Source organism: Heterocephalus glaber, unplaced genomic scaffold (genome assembly GCF_053883595.1).
Source record: "Heterocephalus glaber isolate CG9 unplaced genomic scaffold, H.glaber_assembly_v1.0 deba00001004, whole genome shotgun sequence".
In the NCBI taxonomy this organism is placed as follows: domain Eukaryota; kingdom Metazoa; phylum Chordata; class Mammalia; order Rodentia; family Bathyergidae; genus Heterocephalus; species Heterocephalus glaber.
This window is the reverse complement of record NW_028258179.1, coordinates 9,480,337-9,498,547: the sequence shown is the minus strand read 5'-3', so window position 1 is coordinate 9,498,547 and position 18,211 is coordinate 9,480,337. Positions and strand designations below refer to the sequence as shown.

At 58.7% G+C, this 18,211-nt stretch overlaps 1 protein-coding gene across 3 annotated transcripts; it reads right to left on the bottom strand.

Annotated features, from left to right (window-relative positions):
* Positions 1–114: 114 nt before the first annotated feature.
* Scly (selenocysteine lyase) lies at positions 115–18,067 on the bottom strand. Of its 3 annotated transcripts, none has more exons than XM_004868399.3 (12): positions 17,913–18,067; positions 15,773–15,885; positions 12,741–12,841; positions 9,740–9,920; positions 8,374–8,501; positions 8,093–8,257; positions 7,486–7,592; positions 4,541–4,712; positions 3,010–3,093; positions 2,785–2,887; positions 1,911–1,986; positions 115–1,037 (listed from the first exon to the last, which is right to left on the bottom strand). In XM_004868399.3, the coding sequence occupies exons 1-12, from the start codon at positions 18,002–18,004 to the stop codon at positions 884–886; spliced, it is 1,476 nt and encodes a 491-aa protein (XP_004868456.1). In that variant the 5' UTR covers positions 18,005–18,067; the 3' UTR covers positions 115–883. The 3 variants fall into 3 exon arrangements, with proteins under 3 accessions (XP_004868456.1, XP_004868458.1, XP_021102986.1); XM_004868401.3 differs by having other exon boundaries at positions 4,676–4,712; XM_021247327.2 differs by lacking the exon at positions 17,913–18,067 and adding an exon at positions 17,573–17,796.
* Positions 18,068–18,211: the final 144 nt, after the last annotated feature.

Here is an 18,211-nt window from a genome sequence, read left to right as displayed (position 1 = left end):
CAGGGGCCTCTGGGGAGCCCTCAGCCCACCCTCCAACCACAGAAAGCATGCATGGGGACCCTGAAGTGACACTGTCCCCTCCCCAGAACCGCCAGAGAGCACAGGGCGTCCACACCAGCATAGAAACCCTTTATTAGCTCGCTCAGCTGCTTCCTAGACACCACTGCAGCTCTCTCCTCCTCAAAACCATTCATTCAGAATGCCGTGCCCTGAAAACCCTTCCTGTGTGAGGCTCGGCCTCTGGTGCAGTGGCACGTTTCATGAAAATAAACCTTCTGTGAATAAAATTAAGATGGACACTGAGTTGGGGCTGATCTGACTCCCACCTCCGGGTCAGTGTGGCACGGTGGATGGCATGGCTGATGGGGACCAAGCTTGGAAGGGGCTCGAGCGCCCTGGGCGCCCCTCTGCCAGGGGGTGCAGACCAAGCCACAGCAAGTCCCGTGTTTTCCCGCACTGGGTCCATGTGCTCGGCAGGTGTTCCCCAAGTCACACTGCAGCCCGTGCTATACAGTGGGTTTCGCCAAGTAGCCCAGGCTGGCCCCAAAGTCACCATCCTCCTGTCTCAGCCCCCGGGTCGCTGGGATTGGCCCTCCACGGCCTCCAGCCATTTCCTACATTCACGATAGTAGCTCACTGAATGGGCATGTGGGTTTTATCTTTGGGGCAAAATGCCACCTTCCAGAAGGGGCCCTTGGGACAGGCCCACCCGTCCTACAGGGATAGGCATGCGGCCCTGGCAGCACGGTGAGGAGGACGTCCGAAGTCAGAGGTGTGCCGGGCAGATCGCGACACAGAGGGGGGCGCTCGCCTCACGGCCAGTGACAGCCCCTGGTGCGTGGGGCAGGGCTCCTGTGGGTGCCCAGGAGGGTCGGCGGCCACCCTAGGCCTGCCCCTCCAGCCGGGCCACAGCCTGCTTCAGGTCTTGCACGGCGAGATCCACGTCAGCCCTGGTGGTGCTGCGGCCCACGCTGAGCCGGAGCGCGTTCCTGGCCACATCGAAGGGGACGCCACAGCTGAGCAGCACGGGGGAGGGCCTGGGGGTGGGAACAGTGTCAGTGACAGAAGCAACTGCCCTTGGTGCTGGGGGAGACTTGCCGCCCCCTTCTCCCGCCCGGCCACTGTGGGTCCCCTGAAAGCCTGTCTGCCCACCCTGCTCCTTGGCACCACGCCCCACCGAAACCCAACCCTGAGGGGCTGAGGCCCTGGAGTCCCTCAGGTGACACAGGGTGCAGAGCACCTCGCCTCCCTGGTACAGGGGCACAGCCTAGCTCTGTCGGTGGCCACGAGGGAAGGGACCTGGGTCAGGGCTCCAGGCTGGGGCCAGGAGGGGGCTGCTCCCGCCAGGGTAGCACCACCGAAATGACAGGAGGGTGCCCTGCACCCAGCCCAGGGTGCCACTTCCAGCAAGGGCAGCGGCTGCGCCCCCTTTTTGCCTTTCCCTGCGTCCCCAACCAGGCCTCTGAGGACCCAGAGGCCCACTGCAGCTCCTCCACCCTTGGAGCCCTGTCTGCCCTCAGTGTCCTCCCCAGGGTGCCTCCATTCCTGTGCCAGGGCACGGGGCTGCCAGAGGGGTGGGAGGTGGGCCTCCCTCTTCCCATCCCCTGTGCTGTGCTGCTGGCCACCTCCCTCTCTGTGGCCAGTGGCGACCACTCTGGGGCTCGGTCTCCTCCTCGGGAGAATCTGCTCCTCATAGGCCCTCCCTCAGGCCGCCCGCACCCACCTGGCCTCCGCCCCTCCGTGCCCACTACACACTCCCACCCAGGGCGCATCACAGGCCTGTACCCAGCTCCATGGCGCCCATGGCCGTGAGCCCACGACAGAGCCCAGGTGCCCGCAGCAGCTCTGCCCTGGGCGCGGCTCCGCAGTCCCCACTCTGCCTGAGACCTGGAGGGGCTGGGCGCACTCACTGGTCCCCGTGGTCCGAGTGGCACGCAGCCCCCACGCTGGCCAGCAGCATCCGGCACTGCGCAAGCACCTGGTAGCCTGCGAAGACAGCATCACCCTGAGACCCAGTGCCGGACCCCCCGCCAGCCCCTTCCTGAGCCTCCCTGGCCCTGGGCCCCAGGATGGAGGGAGCCTCCGGCCGAGTCGAGGGAAGAGGGTCCTCTCCCACCGCAGCCAGCACACACCACCCGCTGCCTAGTCAACCCAGCCCTGAACGTGGCACTTTGCAAGGTCACCTCTGAGACACTGGGTCTCAAGTCCAGCGAGGCCAGAGCCCTCTCCCGCACTGTGGAGCAAGGCTGTGACCGCTGTGCGGAAAGCAGCCCGCCCGCATTGTGCTGGGTGCATACGGTCCACTGAGCAGCGGGGGGTGGACGCCACTGCTCTCTGCGCGCAGGTGCGAGAGGGCTGAACCTTCACTTCCACAGCCCTGCTCCTGGACCTGCCATGCCATGCACACGGCCCCCAGTTCCCACAGGACCCTGGGAGCCGCCCCCACCCATCCAGGGAGCCCAGGGCAGGCCTAGCCTGCAGTGAGGGCCCTAACCACTGCCGCGTGGAGCGACGGACGTCCTGCGCCCCTTCCCTCACTGTGAGCCAGCTGTCCAAACCACCCGCCTCTCTGGTCTCCTCTCTCACGAGTATCACAAACTTGCGGCTGAGCTGGACAGGCCGCAGAGCAGGGTGGCTTTGTTTCTTCCCTGACAGCTGAGGCCCGGCTGTAAGGCCTTCGTGGACTGCGAGGACAGTGGCCAGCTGCAGGGACCCAACCCAGCTGGCTGGGGTCAAGGCCGCTCTCAGGCTCTGGCTGAGACCCGAGCCCAAGCCCACAGTCACCTTGGAGCTGAGGTCCCCGGATGGAAACGTTGCAGGTGTTGGGAAGGCGCTCAGCCCCCGGGAAGCGGCTGTTCAGGTGGATTCTCTTCCTGCCAAACTCAGCCTGAAAAGCCAAGGAGGCACCAGGTGACAGTGACATCCCTCTCAGGGCCTGAGCTCCGCCATGCTCTCCCCGCCGCGACCCCGCAGCCCTCCTGGCCCTGTGCCCGGCACTGCCCTGCTCACCTCCAGCCTGTCCTCCAGGTAATCGCGGACATCCCGCATGTGAGCCTCGTACGCCTCACAGTTCTCGGTCACCAGCTCGGCGGCCTGGGGACAAGACATGGGACACAGGGACCTGCTCAGTCCTGTGGAACGAGGACAGCAGGCAGCTGCACGGGCCCTGAGTGGCACATCCTGGCACAGCTCCCCTGCTACGGCCGCTGCCAAGCGCCACCCGTGCTGCACCACCCACACCAAGTGCTTTCAGGACGCCGCAGGAGCAGCCTTGAGCTCCAGAGGGACGGGCATGGGCCACAGCACCCAGACCTGTGAAGAGCCCCGGCCCACAGGGCTGGAGCCGCACCAGGGCCTTCGAGTAAGGGACGACAGGCCCTGGATGTCCTGCAGCCGGCATCAGATGCGGGGGACAGGGGCAGGAAGGGCCTGACGGGGCTCCCAGAATTGGGGCTGGGCCCCAAGGGAATCAGCTCACCCTCGGTGAGCAACTGGGACAGGGTGTCCCAGGAGAGGGTCAGGACCGAGCCTGGATCGGGCCCCAAGGGCCAGGTGGACAGCAGAGCCACCCGCAGGTGCCAAAGGCAGAGAGGGCAAGGTGGGCGGTGAAGCCGCTGAGGACAGGCAGCAGGGGAGGGCTGAGGAGGCCTCCCCTGGCTGCGGGTGCACCCACAGGGCGGGGAGGGGTCCCAGGTGGGGGGTGCTGCGAGCTTTGGGTCCAGCAGCTGCCAGTGGCCCCGCCTGCTCTGGGCCCCCGGGAGTGACCCGACCTTAGGCGGAGGGTGGTGGCGCCAACCCAGGCCCCGGGCGCAGGGTTTCACAGCGCGGCCTCACTGCCACCTCATGCAGCTTGCACTTTAGCTTGCTCCGGGCGCCTCGGCTGCCACTGACCTAATGCAGTGCCAGAGAGTGCGGGGCTGGGGTGGCTCGGGCAGAGCGCTGCCTAGGGTGTTCACCCACCAGCACCCCACACCAGATCCCGCCCTTCTGTCGGGAGGCTGGGGCAGGCGAGCCCAGGCAGCTGCCACTCCAGGGTGGAGGGTGGGACACACAGGGACCTGCGATGAAAGAGGAAGGTGGGTGCGGGACAGAGGGGCGGTGGCCTGGGCACAGCCCCGCACACACTTCCGGCTGCTGCCCCTTGCAGGCCCCACCGGTGAACAGCAGGGCACAGGCTGCACTGGGTCACGGTGGCCTGCACGCCACAGACCCCAGGGCCTGAGCTGATGCCACGGGACAGGCTCAGCCGTGGGTCTCTGGGGAAAACCCTGCTGCCATCAGAGGCTGGGACAGGGAAACTTCCTTCCTCTCACTTTTTTCTTTCTTTCAGCACTGGGGACAAAACGCAGGGCCTCTGAGCTGCACACCCAGCCTGTTTCAACTCTGATTTTGAGACAGGGTCCCACTAAGTCACTAAGTTGCTCAGGCTGGGATCCTCCTGCCTCGGGATCCTCCTGCCTCGGCCTCCTGCGGTGCTGGGATTATGGGCACCACATCCAGCAAACTCTTTCCTTTTAAACGCTAGGCAGTTGTCTCCCACCTGACTGATCTCCAGTCGGGTCTCCAGGCCATGAAGGCAATCAGGGCTCCCCTTGTCGGCCCGTTCTGGGGTCCTGAACATGCTCTCCCGCAGCCTGGTCCACCAGCGCTGGGGTTGGGGGGTTGCCAGGCTTACCTTCCCAAGGCCGGCGATCATCGGGGTGTTTTCTGTCCTGCAGGTGACAGGGGTTATGGAGAGTAAGCAGATGGCCAGAAGGGAGCCCTGTGGAAGTCACGTGGTGAAGCCATGCATCCCATCCAGACAGGCGCCACCCAGCCACCCAGCACCCCCCAAGCAGAGTCCGCCCGGCCCAGGACAGTCACATGTGCCCACACTTGCTGGTGCGGACAGATGCAGCTGTCGGGACCCCTTCCCCCTGCCGGGGCCCTGGCACAGCCTAGATGGGGAGCAGTGGGGTGTTCATTCCTGACACTGTGCCCTTAGCCCATGGGCAGTGCGGGATGGGAGAACGCCCTGCACGGGCAGTGCACGCAGCATGGCGGGTGGTGTGCGCGTGCGCATGTGTGCACAGGAGGGGCAGGTGCTCCTGTGCTCGCATCCACCAAGCTGAAGCCCAAAGCCTTCACTGTTTGGGAGGGAACAGCATTAACTCCGTACTTTTCTTCATTTACGTCCTGGCTGAATGTTCTCTTGGACCTCTGCTGCTCCGTGCTGGCCGGAAGGTGACCTTCTCCCAGCATCCTCCCCAGCCCCGGGTCACCTGTCACTTGCTGCTCCCATGGCTGCCGCCCACATCTCCATGTCCCCATGGTCTGACTCATATTTCCAACTGAACACACTGAACGGCTACTCATGTGCCTGCTCGGTTTCTTCTCCAGCGAAACATCTGTTCATGTCTTTTGCCCACCTTCTGGGTTCTCCTGTCCGGAGTCCTCCGTGTGTCCTAGGCAGCAGCCCCTTCCCAGGTCTGTCATTGAAAACACCTTTTCCTAGTATTTAGCTGTCCTTTTGTGCTCTGAGTAAGGCCTTTCACAAAACAAATTCTAAGTTTTGCTAAAGCCCAACTTACCCAAATCTTACACCACAGGTGCTTCTGGAGTCAAGTCCAAGAACTGCCTGGCCATAGGTCCTGATGGTTCTCTGGGTTTTTCCTCTAAGTTTGTTTTGTGCTTTACATTTCATTTCATGACCTATTTTGAGTTAGTGTGTTTTCAGTGCGAGACTTCTGCAAGGTTCATTCTTCCCTCCAATGTCTACTTGCTCAGCACCTTCATGAAGGGCTCTGCCCACTGAACATCAGCACCCTGTCGAAATCGCTCGGGTGCACTTCTCGCTGTTTTCTGCCCCATTCATCTACTCACTGGAGTCCACGGCAGGTGTGCACAGCAATTCAGAGAGAACAGACATCTCTACTATGGAGAATCTTCCAGTCCATGAACGTGGTTTGCCTCTCATTTATTATGTCTTTGGGTTCTTTCATCTATGCTGCATAGTTTACAGCATATAAGTCCCATGTGTTTTGTTTAGATCTGATATTTTATTGCAAATGGTTTTTATTGTGTTGTCCGTCTGTTCATTACTAGTATGTAAGAACACAAGATTGAAAACTTTTATCCAGCGTCATAGGACCTTGCTATATTCATTCACTTACTAGTTCTAGGTATTCTCTAGTATACTCCTTGGGATTTTCTCCCTCATCGTGGGCTCTCCTGATCTGGGGAGGGGTAGTCTTACTTCTTTTGTGGCATGGGGTTGGCATGTGGCCCTTGTGCATGCTAGAGCTGCACCTCCAGCCCTCCCTCTTCCTTTCTGACCTGTTTGCTTTTACTTTTTCCTGTGCCCTGCTGTACTGATGGCACCTCTGGCATCCGGCACGATGCTGAATATGCGTGCTGGCAGCAGACACTGCTGCTGTGTCCCTGGTCGCAGGGTAGACCCTTTGGGTCCCCACACAAGGCCTGACGTGGGCTGTAAGCTTTATGTAGATGCTCTTTTCCAGCTGGGAAATTCCCCGCTAATCCTATTATTCGGAGGCTTTTTAGCATGAATGGGTGTTGGGGTTTTTCAAGTGTTTCTTCTGCATCAAGTAACATGATCTGCTATTTTTCTTACACGTTCAATCTATTACATATAGTATTGTGGTTTCGATAAAAAGTGTTCCCCAAAAGGCTCATGTCCAGAGGTGGGGTAAGGGCAAGTGAATCACAAGTACAGAAACCTCAGCAATGGATGACAGGTCAGGGATAAGACCGCAGCAGCATAGGCTCTTGGGAGGGGACCCACGGGAGGAAGCGTATGGCTCCCTTGCTCTCTCTGCTCTCTGGCTGCCCTGAGTTGAGCAGCTCTCCTCTGCCAAGCCCCGCCGCCATGCTGCCCCGCCCTGGAGCCAGCTGACCATGCACTGGCCACACCGAACCCTGAGCCCAAATCAGCCTTTTCTCCTCCGCGTTGTTTCTGACAGGGATTTTGCCCCAGGGGTGGAAAGCTGAGTGACAGGTGTGGTGGGTCCCACCGGTTGACTTTTGAATGCTGCACTAGCCTTTCATCCCTGAGATAAACTCCACTTGGTCTTGGTCCACATTTTTTTAATGTATCACCGAATTCAACCAACTGACTCTTGCCTCAGACATCACTGTATGTAATGGGGCCCAGGAGCTCTCAGAAAGGGGCCAGGCGCCTTTCGGCCTGCTGAGCCCCAGTGAAGGGCACAGCTGCACATCTGGGCCACCACAGCCCACAGGGGCCGAGACAACGCCAGGCACCGGATGCCTGAAGCAGTTAGGCTAGGAGAGCTTTCCTGGGGGCCTTGGGCCGCCCGAGGCTGCAGACCTGTGAGCCCGAGTGTGGGACCCACCAGCAGCACCAGCTCTGGTTCGGCAGGGATGGGCATGGCGTGTCACACTGCCACCAAGGCCGTGAAGCAGCAGTCACTGCTCCCTGACGAGTGGCATGGCCAGCAGCTCTGGGGCGGGCAACCCACCTACCCTGGCCTGAAGTTCCGTTCCTGTCCACCTCCAAACAGCATAGGGTACAGGGGCGTCAGCTTGCCGAGGCCTCGTATGTATAGTGCACCGATCCTGGGGCCGTAGAACTGGAAGGAAAGGTCAGTTACTGCCCAAGAACTTTCTGGGGACCTGCTCTGTTCATGCACCCAGTCTCAGGGACGATGTGGCCCGCAAAGGGTCCCAGTGGCCTCTGGCACAGGGCAGAGCCCCAGCTGAGAGGCCGGACGGACGCTGGACTCTTGTGCCAGCGCCATGGCAGGCAAGTCTGTGAAGAGAGGGCGTGGAACTAGAGATCGACCAGGCCATTTCCCGCGTGAGGCCATGTCTCCAACAGACATGATGCAAAACTGTTAAGTCCTGTCGGGGACTGGCTGAGGATTATGCTTCAAAACAGCACAGCCCAGGCGTGGTGGTGCACACTTGCAGTCCCAGCACTCAGGAGGCTGAGGCAGGAGGACTGCTGGGAGTTCAAAGCCAGGGTGGGCTACATAGTGAGACTTTGTCTCAAAAAAGCCAGAGCTTCGCTCACAGTGGGCGTCCAGGGTTACTGGATGGGTAGGCCACTCTTTGGCCCCTGAAGACCCACCTTGTGGCCCACGATTGTCAGGAAGTCCACGCCCAGCTCCTCCACGTCCAAGCGCCTTTTCCCCACCACCTGCGCAGCATCTGTATGCAGGAGAACTCGGGGTAGACCGGAAGCTGCCCGCTTCTGGTTCAGGGCTTTCACGCGCTGGCTGATTTCAGAGATGGGCTAAAGTGGGGGGGATAAAGAGCCAGGCTCTGATCCATGAAGACTGAATGGAAGAAGTGAGTTCATGAGGACAAACAAAAAGCTGCAAAGCCAAGGAGAGGAAAGGCATGGCTCACCATGACGACGCCGGTCTCGTTGTTGGCCAGCATGACGGTCACAAGGCAGGTGGCCGGGCGGACGGCGGCCATGATGTCCTCCACCTCTGCCTGCCCGCTCACCTTGGACACGGGGACGAAGGTGACCTCTGAGATGCAAAACACACAGATTAGCACCAACCACACAAATTAGCTTCATGGTGATGTAATTTCCACGACTATATAAAAGTCTATTTTCAGCATTCAGAAAAAGATAAAGAAAGAGTGTGAGCCACTGTCCACTGTGGAGAAGTTCAGGACCACAGGCCTCTCAAAGAAGCTGAGATGTGGGCAAAGGGCTCCTACCTCACACCATGTGCAAAATTAACTCAAAATGCATCAGAGATCTAACTGAAAGAGCCAAAACTAAACAAACTTCTAGAAGAAAAGACAGGAATAAAGCTGCACAACCTTGGGTAGAGGAAAGCCTTCCTGGATATGATACAAGGAACAAGAACAATTACCAAAATTAGAAACCTGTTCTTCAAAGGATGCCATCAAGAAAGAAGAAAAAGGGCCGGGGATTTAGCTCAGTGGTTTTGCTGCCTGCTATGCAAGCGCAAAGACCCACAAGCGCAAAGAGCAGAGTTCAATCCCTGGTACCAACCCCCCCCGCCCCCCCCCAAAAAAAGAAAGAAGAAAAAGTCCTGAGATTGGGGAAAAAAATGTTTGCAAATCATGCATCTGATAATGGATTTGTTCCAAGCATATATAAAAAAATTCTTAAAGCTCAAATAAAAGATAAACAATCCAAAGGATCTGAATAGTCATTTCTTCTACGAATTACACACGAGTGGCCAGTAAGTCCATGAAAACAGGTACCATATCATTAGGTACCAAGCAACTGCAAATCAAAGCCAGGATGAAAAGCACTTTACACACTAGGACAACTAAAATAAGAAATGCAGCAAATGCTGGAAAGGCTGTGGAGACTGGACTCTCATATGCTGTTAACGGAAAGATAAAATAATGTTGCTACTTTGGGAAGCAAAGGATAAGGTTAACAACAGTTATCCTGGGAGTGGCCCATACAGTTACCCTATGGCCCAGCAATTGTGCCCATGGGTACCAATCCCAAAGAAAGAACAATATCCACATAAAAACTTAAACACATCCAGGCGCGGTGGCGTCCATATGTGGTCCTAGCTTTTCAGGAGGCTGAGGTAGGAGGATCGCTCAAGACTAGTGGGTTAGGGCCAGCTTCGGCAACGCAGTCTATACACAAATTTATACACATTTAAAGTCTATCAACCAACGAATGGGCAAATAACCGTGGCACATTCATGCAACAGAATCCAGTTTATCTGTGGAAGGGACATTGTCCCCCCACGGTCCCTGATGCACTCACCGGCTACCTGCTCCTCCACTAGGTGCTCGAGAGGTAGACGGATGGAGTCGTGCTCCACGGTGCAGGTGATGATGTGGGGCCTGGCCCCCTCCCTGGGGCTCTGCTGCTCCCCGACGTCCCCCTTAGGAGCCTGGGTGTCCTGGAAGTGTTTCACCACCGAGTGGATCACTAGATTATTGGACTGCGGAGACAGAGCAGAGAGCGCTTACGGAAATGGTCCTGGTGGAAGTCGGGTGACAATTCCTCTCCCCTCTTGACCGTGTCTCACTCAGAAGGAGAAAAACCAAGCTCATAGAATGTCAGCCAGGTCTGCTTTGTTGTTAAGCAAAGTCAAGCACATAGCAGAAGTGCCTGAAAACACTCTCCATGTTCATGGCCGGCGCTCAATGCCTCGGGGCCTTGGTACTCATAGTTAACTGGTTCTGGGAGGCTCGGCTGGTACCCAGCTGGAGGAGTACTGGAGGAGTGGTTTCCTGAAAGGCTGTGAGGCACCGACAAGCTGGAAGGCTGTGAATGAGCACCAGACACAGCCGGAGCCCCAGGACGACATCTGTGTACAAGATGCAGCGAGCCCGGAAGCTGCAGAGTACCGAGGCGTGAGTGTATACTCATGATGAAAAGGAGCAAACCCGGTCTACAGTAGCCTATGATTTGTATCACTGACACATTTGCAAAAACAACACCATGAGAAGGTAAAAGGAGAAAGCATCTCCGTGCTTATTTGCTCTTAACACGTAGGCCATCTGGTCTCCTGGAGGGAGAGGAGATGCTGGCGGGGCTGTGAGGAAGCCTTAATCACCACCCACTTCCCCCGCTGCCACACACAGCAGAAGAGGGTATGAGGTACAGATGCGCATTCCCAGTCCTCAGGTAGACTCTGGGGTGCCTGGACCCCACCCTGCCACTCCTCCCCGCAGAGCGACTTCCAGGGGAATGGATCATGTCCTGGCTTTCTTTATGATTTGCTTCCCTCCCTAAACAGTGGTCTTTGGTCTTGGTTTGAGCTTCATATAAACAGAATGGAACTAAATTTCCCTCGAAGTTAGATTCAGTCTATTCAAGGAGCAGAAACCAAAGGGCGGGGCTTGCTGATGCCCCTCAGTGCCAGGTCCCTTCCATTTCCAGGTGGTGCCCTGGGACTCGATGTGTCACGGATGTCCCTGCGGAGGAGCTGGGACACCAGCGTGGGTCTGAGAGGGGAGGATGTGCCCAGTGCTGGGGACTCGATGCACTTCTTACAGAGGCAAGGAGTCCCTTCAGAGGCCAATCGTGCCTGGCAGAAAACAAACTCCAGAACCAAGTGTGGTGGTGCACACCTGTAATCCCAGCGCTTGGGAGGCTGAGGCAGGAGGACTGCTGTGAGTTTGAAGCCAGCATGGGCTACAGAGTGAGCCAGCCTGAATTAGAGTGAGACCCTGTCTCAAAAAAACCAAAATCAAAACCAAAACCAAACAGAACAAAACACAACCACGCCCCCCTCCCTGAAAAAGAAGAAAGAAAACACTAACTCCCGACCAGTGACTCTGGGTCTGGAAAAGCTGAGGCCTGAGGACAGGTGGCTGCTGTGACCCTGAAATCCCAAGGAAGGGGCCTTGGGTCACAGCAGAGGCCCAGTGATGGTGGCACCCATGGCCCTGCCCAGGGCATGCTCCCCATAGGACCCGGCCTGCAAGGGGAGCCGCTGCTCCTGACACCTGGCAGTGACGGCTCTCCCCAGGGGCTCTGCCCTCCACATCCTCCCAGGCACCATCACCACCAGGGCCCCGCCGGGCTGGCGGTCTGGGAAAGGACAGCACCTCCTGTCGGGCAGAGGGAGCCCTGCTGTCACAGTCACAGGGCCAGCCCAGGGCGGCACGCACAGCCTTGTTCTGTGGCTCCTGTGGCTCGGCTCCCAGGAGAGACTCCCTGTGACTCATGGCCACTCCTCAGGCCAGCGTTCATCCACGCTGCGGCAGGGCCTGTGGCACCCAGATGGGGCTACACTCACGCTGCCAGGGCTTGGGCATCGGAGCAAGGCTGCCAGAGACACTCGTGTCCGTGCCCCATGCACCCGCATGTCCAGGACGTCTCAGGCCTCCTCTCCCCAGAGCAGCCACCACCCAGGGGCTTCCAATCCACCTTCTGTGGCCGCATCCCTCACCGAGTGGCCCAGGGGCCTCTGGTGCCCAAGGTCCAGCGCTGTACGTGGGTGTCCCTGGGGCCGGCGGGGGGTGCCCAAGGCCCCGCCCAGGTGTCCATGGTCCCTGAGGCCCTGGACTTCCATCCTTGTCACTTAGGCAGCTGAGCTCTCCTGCCACCACCTAGCTTGTCTTTCTGCTTTTGTCCTCACACTCCGAGCTGGGCCCACTTTTTTTTTTTGATACTGGGGATCAAACTTGGGGCCTTGCGATTTTGAGGCAGGTGGTGGAACCACTGAGCTAAATCCCCGGCCCCTGGGTCACTGTTTTTGCTGCGACAGAAATCACGGCATCTCCCTGTGTGGCGAGTGCCATCTGCAGCTGGAGAAATGTCACTGACACCTCATGAGGATGGGAACACGTCAGCTACCAGCTTTAAAAATGTAATTTTTATAATCTGGCCCTTCTCCCACCTGCAGTCACTTCTCTGTGTGCTGAGGCAGAAGTCCAGTGACTTCCTCTGAGTGCACTGCCTGGGTCCACAAGCAAGAGGGCTCTGCTACAACCCTGCCAGCGCAGGCTGGCCACCAGCATGCACGGTCACGGGCACGGGGCACAGGTCCACACACACTCAGCTGTCCCTGACCAGCTGTCCAGCCCTGCTGAAGTGCGAGAGCCTTGTGGGCCGGGCTTCTGGTACAGTGAGACTTCTGTTCCCCTGCCACCTGAGCACGCTCAGTCTGTCATGTTTCTATAAATTAGTCAGGGAGATTCCAGCACAAGGGTGTGCAGCACTACTCTGTCCGGACAGCTAGAAACAGTATCAAGAGCGGCCGCTTCCTGTGGTGCACCCCACTGCAGCTGACAGGATGCGAAGCCTTTACCTCGGTGCCCCCAGAGGTGAAGACGATGTCCTGCGGCTTCCCGCCCAGCATCCGTGCCAGGGCCTCCCGGGAGGCAGCGATGATGTCCTTGGCCTTTCGACCTTGAGGGACCAAAACAGAAGCCATTACCACCACTCCTGTGTGTGACTGGCACGTGTGAAAGCAGCACACCCAGGGCGCCAGCGACCTAGGAGCAGCGCTACCACTAGAACAGCGGCCCAGAGACAGTGGCGGGGGTTAGCAATCTGTGACGACCAGGGAGACTCAAGGAACAGAGTGAGAGCCACACAGCCACGGGAGACACGGGGACCTGGGTTCCCTAGAGCCAGGTGCTGTTCTAACTGGACACCAGAGAAGAGGGAGGCGTGGCCGTCTGCCAAGAGAGGGGAAGGAGGCAAGAACATGCATTAACACCACACTGCAAGACAAGAAGCCCAGCTTGAGTTGGCCTGTGTGCAGAGGTCGCCGTGCAAGGTGGCTGGAACCGGCAACTGTCCCGGGCAGGAGGGCTGCGCAGCAACCGAGGGCCCCCCGGCCATGCACACAGGCTTCTGGGTGCTGGGATGGCCCCAGTGGCCATTCTTAGGTCACGGACCGGTGGTCTCCAGAACTCTGATTATCCAACCTTTTGTTCTGTTTTGGTTAAGACAAGGCCTCACTATGTAGTTCAGACTGGCCTTGAACTCACTGTGTAGCCCAGGCTGGCCTCGAACTCATGGTGATCCTCCTGCCTCAGCCTCCAGAGTGCTGGGATTATAGACTTGCACCACCAGGCCTGGCACTATCCAATCTTATTTATAAAATAAATTTGAGCAGGCACTACTAAAAAAATAGTATAAAAATCATAAAATATAAAAGTAAAAAATGAGGTGAAATAAATACGCACAGCGATTCTCATACCTGAAACGCGCTGCACAGGTCTCCAGGGGAACAGCGAGGTGGGGGCGTCGTGTGCATTAGTGACCCGCGCTGCACCTGGCGCTGCAGCTGGCACCTGCGCCTCACTGGGCCCTGCCCACTGGACGCCCACCTCCCTGGACTGCAGAGTTGGGGCTCCCTGCCACCCATCCACCACCCTCCAAGCGTGCGACCAGCTCTGAACCTGCCTGAGCCCCGAAGATGCTGGGAATCTCCCCTCCCCTTCCCTTCCCGCTCTGCGGTCCTGGGATGGAACCCAAGCAAGGCCCTCGCCCTGAGCCACATTCCCAACCCTTTCATTTATTACTTTGGGACGGGGTCTCACTAAGCTGCCAAACTGCCCAGGCTGGGCTTGAACTTGAGGTCTTCCTGCCTCAGCCTCCCAGAGTGCTGAGATCACAGGGATTCTGACTACAGTAAGAAAAGTCTTGAACCCCGCCCTCTGGGACCAGCCACAGGACTCTGGGCCCCCTGACCCATCAGAGGGGGCCCCACCTGTGCACCTGGAAGGCGCCCGCTCTGCCAACAGTGTGCGTGCAGAAGCACCGGGATCAGACCCAAGGCACACTCGGGCCGAGGCATCTGCAGAAGCAGGACAGACCCGGAGCAGCAGCCAGGGCGGTACACCACAGCCCACTGTGCTGAACTGCCACCGTCCTCACAGCTGAGCAGCAGCAGGACCCTCACTCCAGCCAGCCAGGCTGCCTGGGATTCAGGCTGCATTCCCAACTTGCATTACAATTGCATGTGGGCGTGGAACCAAGCTCTGGACAGTGTCACACGCAACTGCTGGATGTGTCCCTTTATGACTCAGGTATACCTCTTTCCCTCCCACAGGCAGGACTGCCGACATGATGGCTTGAGCTGGAGCAGCCATCTTGACCATGAAGGTTGGATAAGGAACCCATCTTTGGTAACAGGGAGCACCCCGTGGGCCCCAACTGTGCGAGAAACCACCCGCAAGCTGTGTGGGCCACTGTTACTCTGGGTTCCGGGTCTCTCATGGCAAAACGATCTAATACTTCCCATACCTGCCCAGGCACTTGCTCTGAGGTGTGGGAGGGACACTGATGAAATCACGTGTGCAGCTGGGGTAACGCCCCTCGCCCACGTGAGCCAGGGGACTGCATGGTGCTCTATGATCAACTTCACTGGTCAACACGGCTCAGCCCACTTTTACTCTCCGCTATTCTAAGCAAGACTGTGAAACAAGCTTGGGTGTGGAAACTCTTCCCTCGGGGCCTCGACATCTTCCTTAAAGTCAGTCCCACATGATCCTCTCTGCAGTCTCCTTGTACGCGCTGGGCGGGGCTGGAGCAGTGCAGGGCAGATGAACCCACAGGGCGGGGATGACGGAGAGCCACCTTGCACCCAGCTCCGGGAGACGCTGTAGGCACACATGAGCCTACGGCCCAAGACAGCAAAGCCCACGAGCTGCACCAGGCCGACAGCCTGCAGCAGGCGGACTCTGGACAGCCACGCTCTTCCACCAGGATTCCAGCTCAGATCACACGTCCCAGCGCTCCTCACAAACATTAAACAGGAAAGCTGAGACACAATAAAGCTGCCACAGCACTGCTGACCTGAAAAGGTATTCTCCAAACTCTCCAATTTAAAGGTCTACATTCTAAGAATACATCAAAAGATAAATAAGAAAACTTACAGCGACAATAATGACTTTAAAGCTAACTTTGTTTTTAAAAAGGCCAGGACTGCGCTCCATTCTGGTGATGTGAAGCACCCTGCGGCTGTGCAGCCGACTCTGCGAGCTGCCTGCCTGGTCTGCCCGGTCTTCGTGGGATGGACAGAGAAGCAGCTTATCTGGGCACCTCTTTCCCAGCATCAGAAACCTCTTCACCTGGGCAAGGGTGACTGACCTGGGGGCACGTTAAAGATTAGCTCTAGAGCCGGGGATTTGCTCAGTGGTACCGTGCCTGCTGTTCGATCCCCGGGACCAAAACCAATAAATAAATGAACTCTAGAAGTTAAAGATTATGGCATCAGCCAGGCTCCATTTACAAATCTGGACTATTCAGAAGAAAAAAAGACCAAAACTTACAGCTGAAGATTTGTGGTTAACCGAAAAAGCCCCAAGGCCAGGCCCTCCCAGTTACCTGCCGGGTAAGGGCTGCTGGGGTTTCCCCAGGCTTCCCGCATGGCCTCCGTCACCGCCTGGATGACCTCTGACTCCAGCGGAGTGGTGGCGTTGTGGTCCATGTACACCTTCCTGCGGGAGGGAGCAGGGCCTGTCTGAGCTTCCCTCACCCGTGGGACTAGAAGCACAATCCCTCAGTCTCCAGAAGCTCTGACCTCTCCCTCCCCTGTACAGGACTGAAAGTCAGTCAGTGGGCCTGGATCACCCTCCCGAGGGCTGGGGAGGGCAGCTCGTCCTCAGGAACTTCTCGGCTCCAGGATCTCCACCAGTAGCTTTCTTTATTCCTGGGCGGCCTCCGGGCTCCAGGGTGTGGGCACCCCCTTCCTGCCCAGGGCTTCTCCTGGGGCAGCTCTGCCTAGAATGACCCACCCCACCCCTGGCAGCACCCCAGGCCTCCCCTCCTTCCGGCTCCACAGAGGCACAGCATCTGTCCCAGCAGGACACGAGCTCCTGTCCAGACACCGCTCAGCAGAGCAATCGCAGCGCAGCCTGGAGTGCTGGGTTAGTAGGCACTGCCTGCCACCAGTGCCACATGGCAGGGACTGATCCCTAAGCCAACAAAGAACCCACCACAGAGAACAGATTCCCGGAGGCCCCGTCACCAAGGAGTTTCCCTGTGAATCTCTTTACCAGGACCAGAAACCTGTGCGCTGTGTTTGGGAGGCAACCCTACCTGATACTAGTAATTATTTTCCTTGGTTTTAAAGTCAACGAGAGCCTTTAAACCCACCCACACGAAACAAAGGTATGATTACTAACTGTGGCTGGAGACTGGAGGGGAAGGGGAGGTGAAAAGAACTATAGGATGTGTTATGCACATGGACCAACTCCCCACGATGAACGTCTCGGTTAAATATTGCAAACATGCACTAATAAAATTCTTGTAAAAAGCTGTAGATCGGGCACAATATTGCATTAGTTTCCACGAAGCACCTTTGCTACAGGCTGTGCAGAGTCCCCCGATATTACAGGCTCTGGGCAGTCTGATCAGGGTCTTCCATTGGGCTGTACTGCACTGGTACCGTGTTAGCAGCCCAGACCTTCTCAGTGCTGCGGGTCTGTTGCCTCCTATAGACAAGGGTTCCCAGGTGCTTCACGCTAGTGCTGCGGGCTGACTGGCTGAGCTAACCAGTGGCCTGCAGCTCAGACCAGTATCTTACAGATGATTCTGCTCCGCTACTCGCTACTGCCTTAAAGTGCTACCTGTACCTGATGGGAAAGCTTAAGCGTGTCCATCCAGAGCGGAATGACTGGTCAAAGCGAAAGAGAAATTTGCACTGGAACGGGAGTTAAGGACACACGCACACACAGGCGCGCGTGCGCGTTCCCCACCCCACACAGCCCTCACATTGCAGGCAGGGTGCAGAGGAGCGCAAAAGATGAGAAGCGCTCCCTGCACACTCGCCCAGGTCGGAGGAAGCAGATTCGCGTGTGTGCACAGCATCTCGCTCCTTCCTCCCCCTTGGGAAAGGGCCCCAGAAGCAGCGCGGTCTCCGCCCGTCAGGCAGCCCCACCTGGCCTCTCAGGTGTGGAGGCCCCGAGCACCCCGGCCAGACCCCTCCTGTCCTCCAGGACACCAGGAGCCCTGTGGCTTCTCCCTGGCCCACGTCCCCTGGGTCCCTCCCAGTGCGTCACTAAAGGTCCCCACGGCTCAGCGTCCCTGCCCGCCCCGCTGTTCTCGCAGGAAGCGGCCGCAGTGAACTCTGTAACGCAGGACGCGCACTCCGCGCCCCGCTCAGACCTGCACGCCGACACCCACCCTCAGGCGACGCCGGCTCCCCGCGGCCCCAGGCCGCCCAAGATGAGGCCCGCGGTCCCGGCCCCGCCTGGAGTCGCGTCCCGGAGGTCTCGCTTCCCGGGGTCACCCGGCCTAGGCCAGAGTTAGGGCGCTCCGGAGGCGCGCTCGCCAGGGGGCGCCAACTCGGGGGCCACGCCAGGGCCCGAGTGACCTCCGACTTCGAGGGAGCCCGACCCCGAGCGACGGCGCCGGCCCCGAAGTGACCCCCGGGTCGCCGAGCCGGGCTGACCCCTCAGGCGCCTCGCGCCGGGTGGCCCAGGGCTTCCCGAGGAGGCCGGGCTGCCTGCTCCCCGGCGCGCACCTCTCCGGCGGGCTCTTCTCTCGGTGGCCGCCGGCCGGGCTCCCCGCGCGCCCCCGTCCCCGCGCACCCCTCGCCGGCACCGCCACCTCCATCTCGCCGCCCGTCCACTCCGCGCCGCAGCCCCGGTGCTACCCAGGGACTCGAGCGCCACGGGGGAGGCGGGGCCGCAGGGCCCGGGACGCATCCGGATAGGCTGGGGAGCGCGCCTCCAGCCAATCCGAGCGCTCCAGAGGGCGGTGGCTCATAAAGAGCAGGTGATTGGCTGCGTGAGGCCAGGTGACGACGGGGGTGGGGCTCCG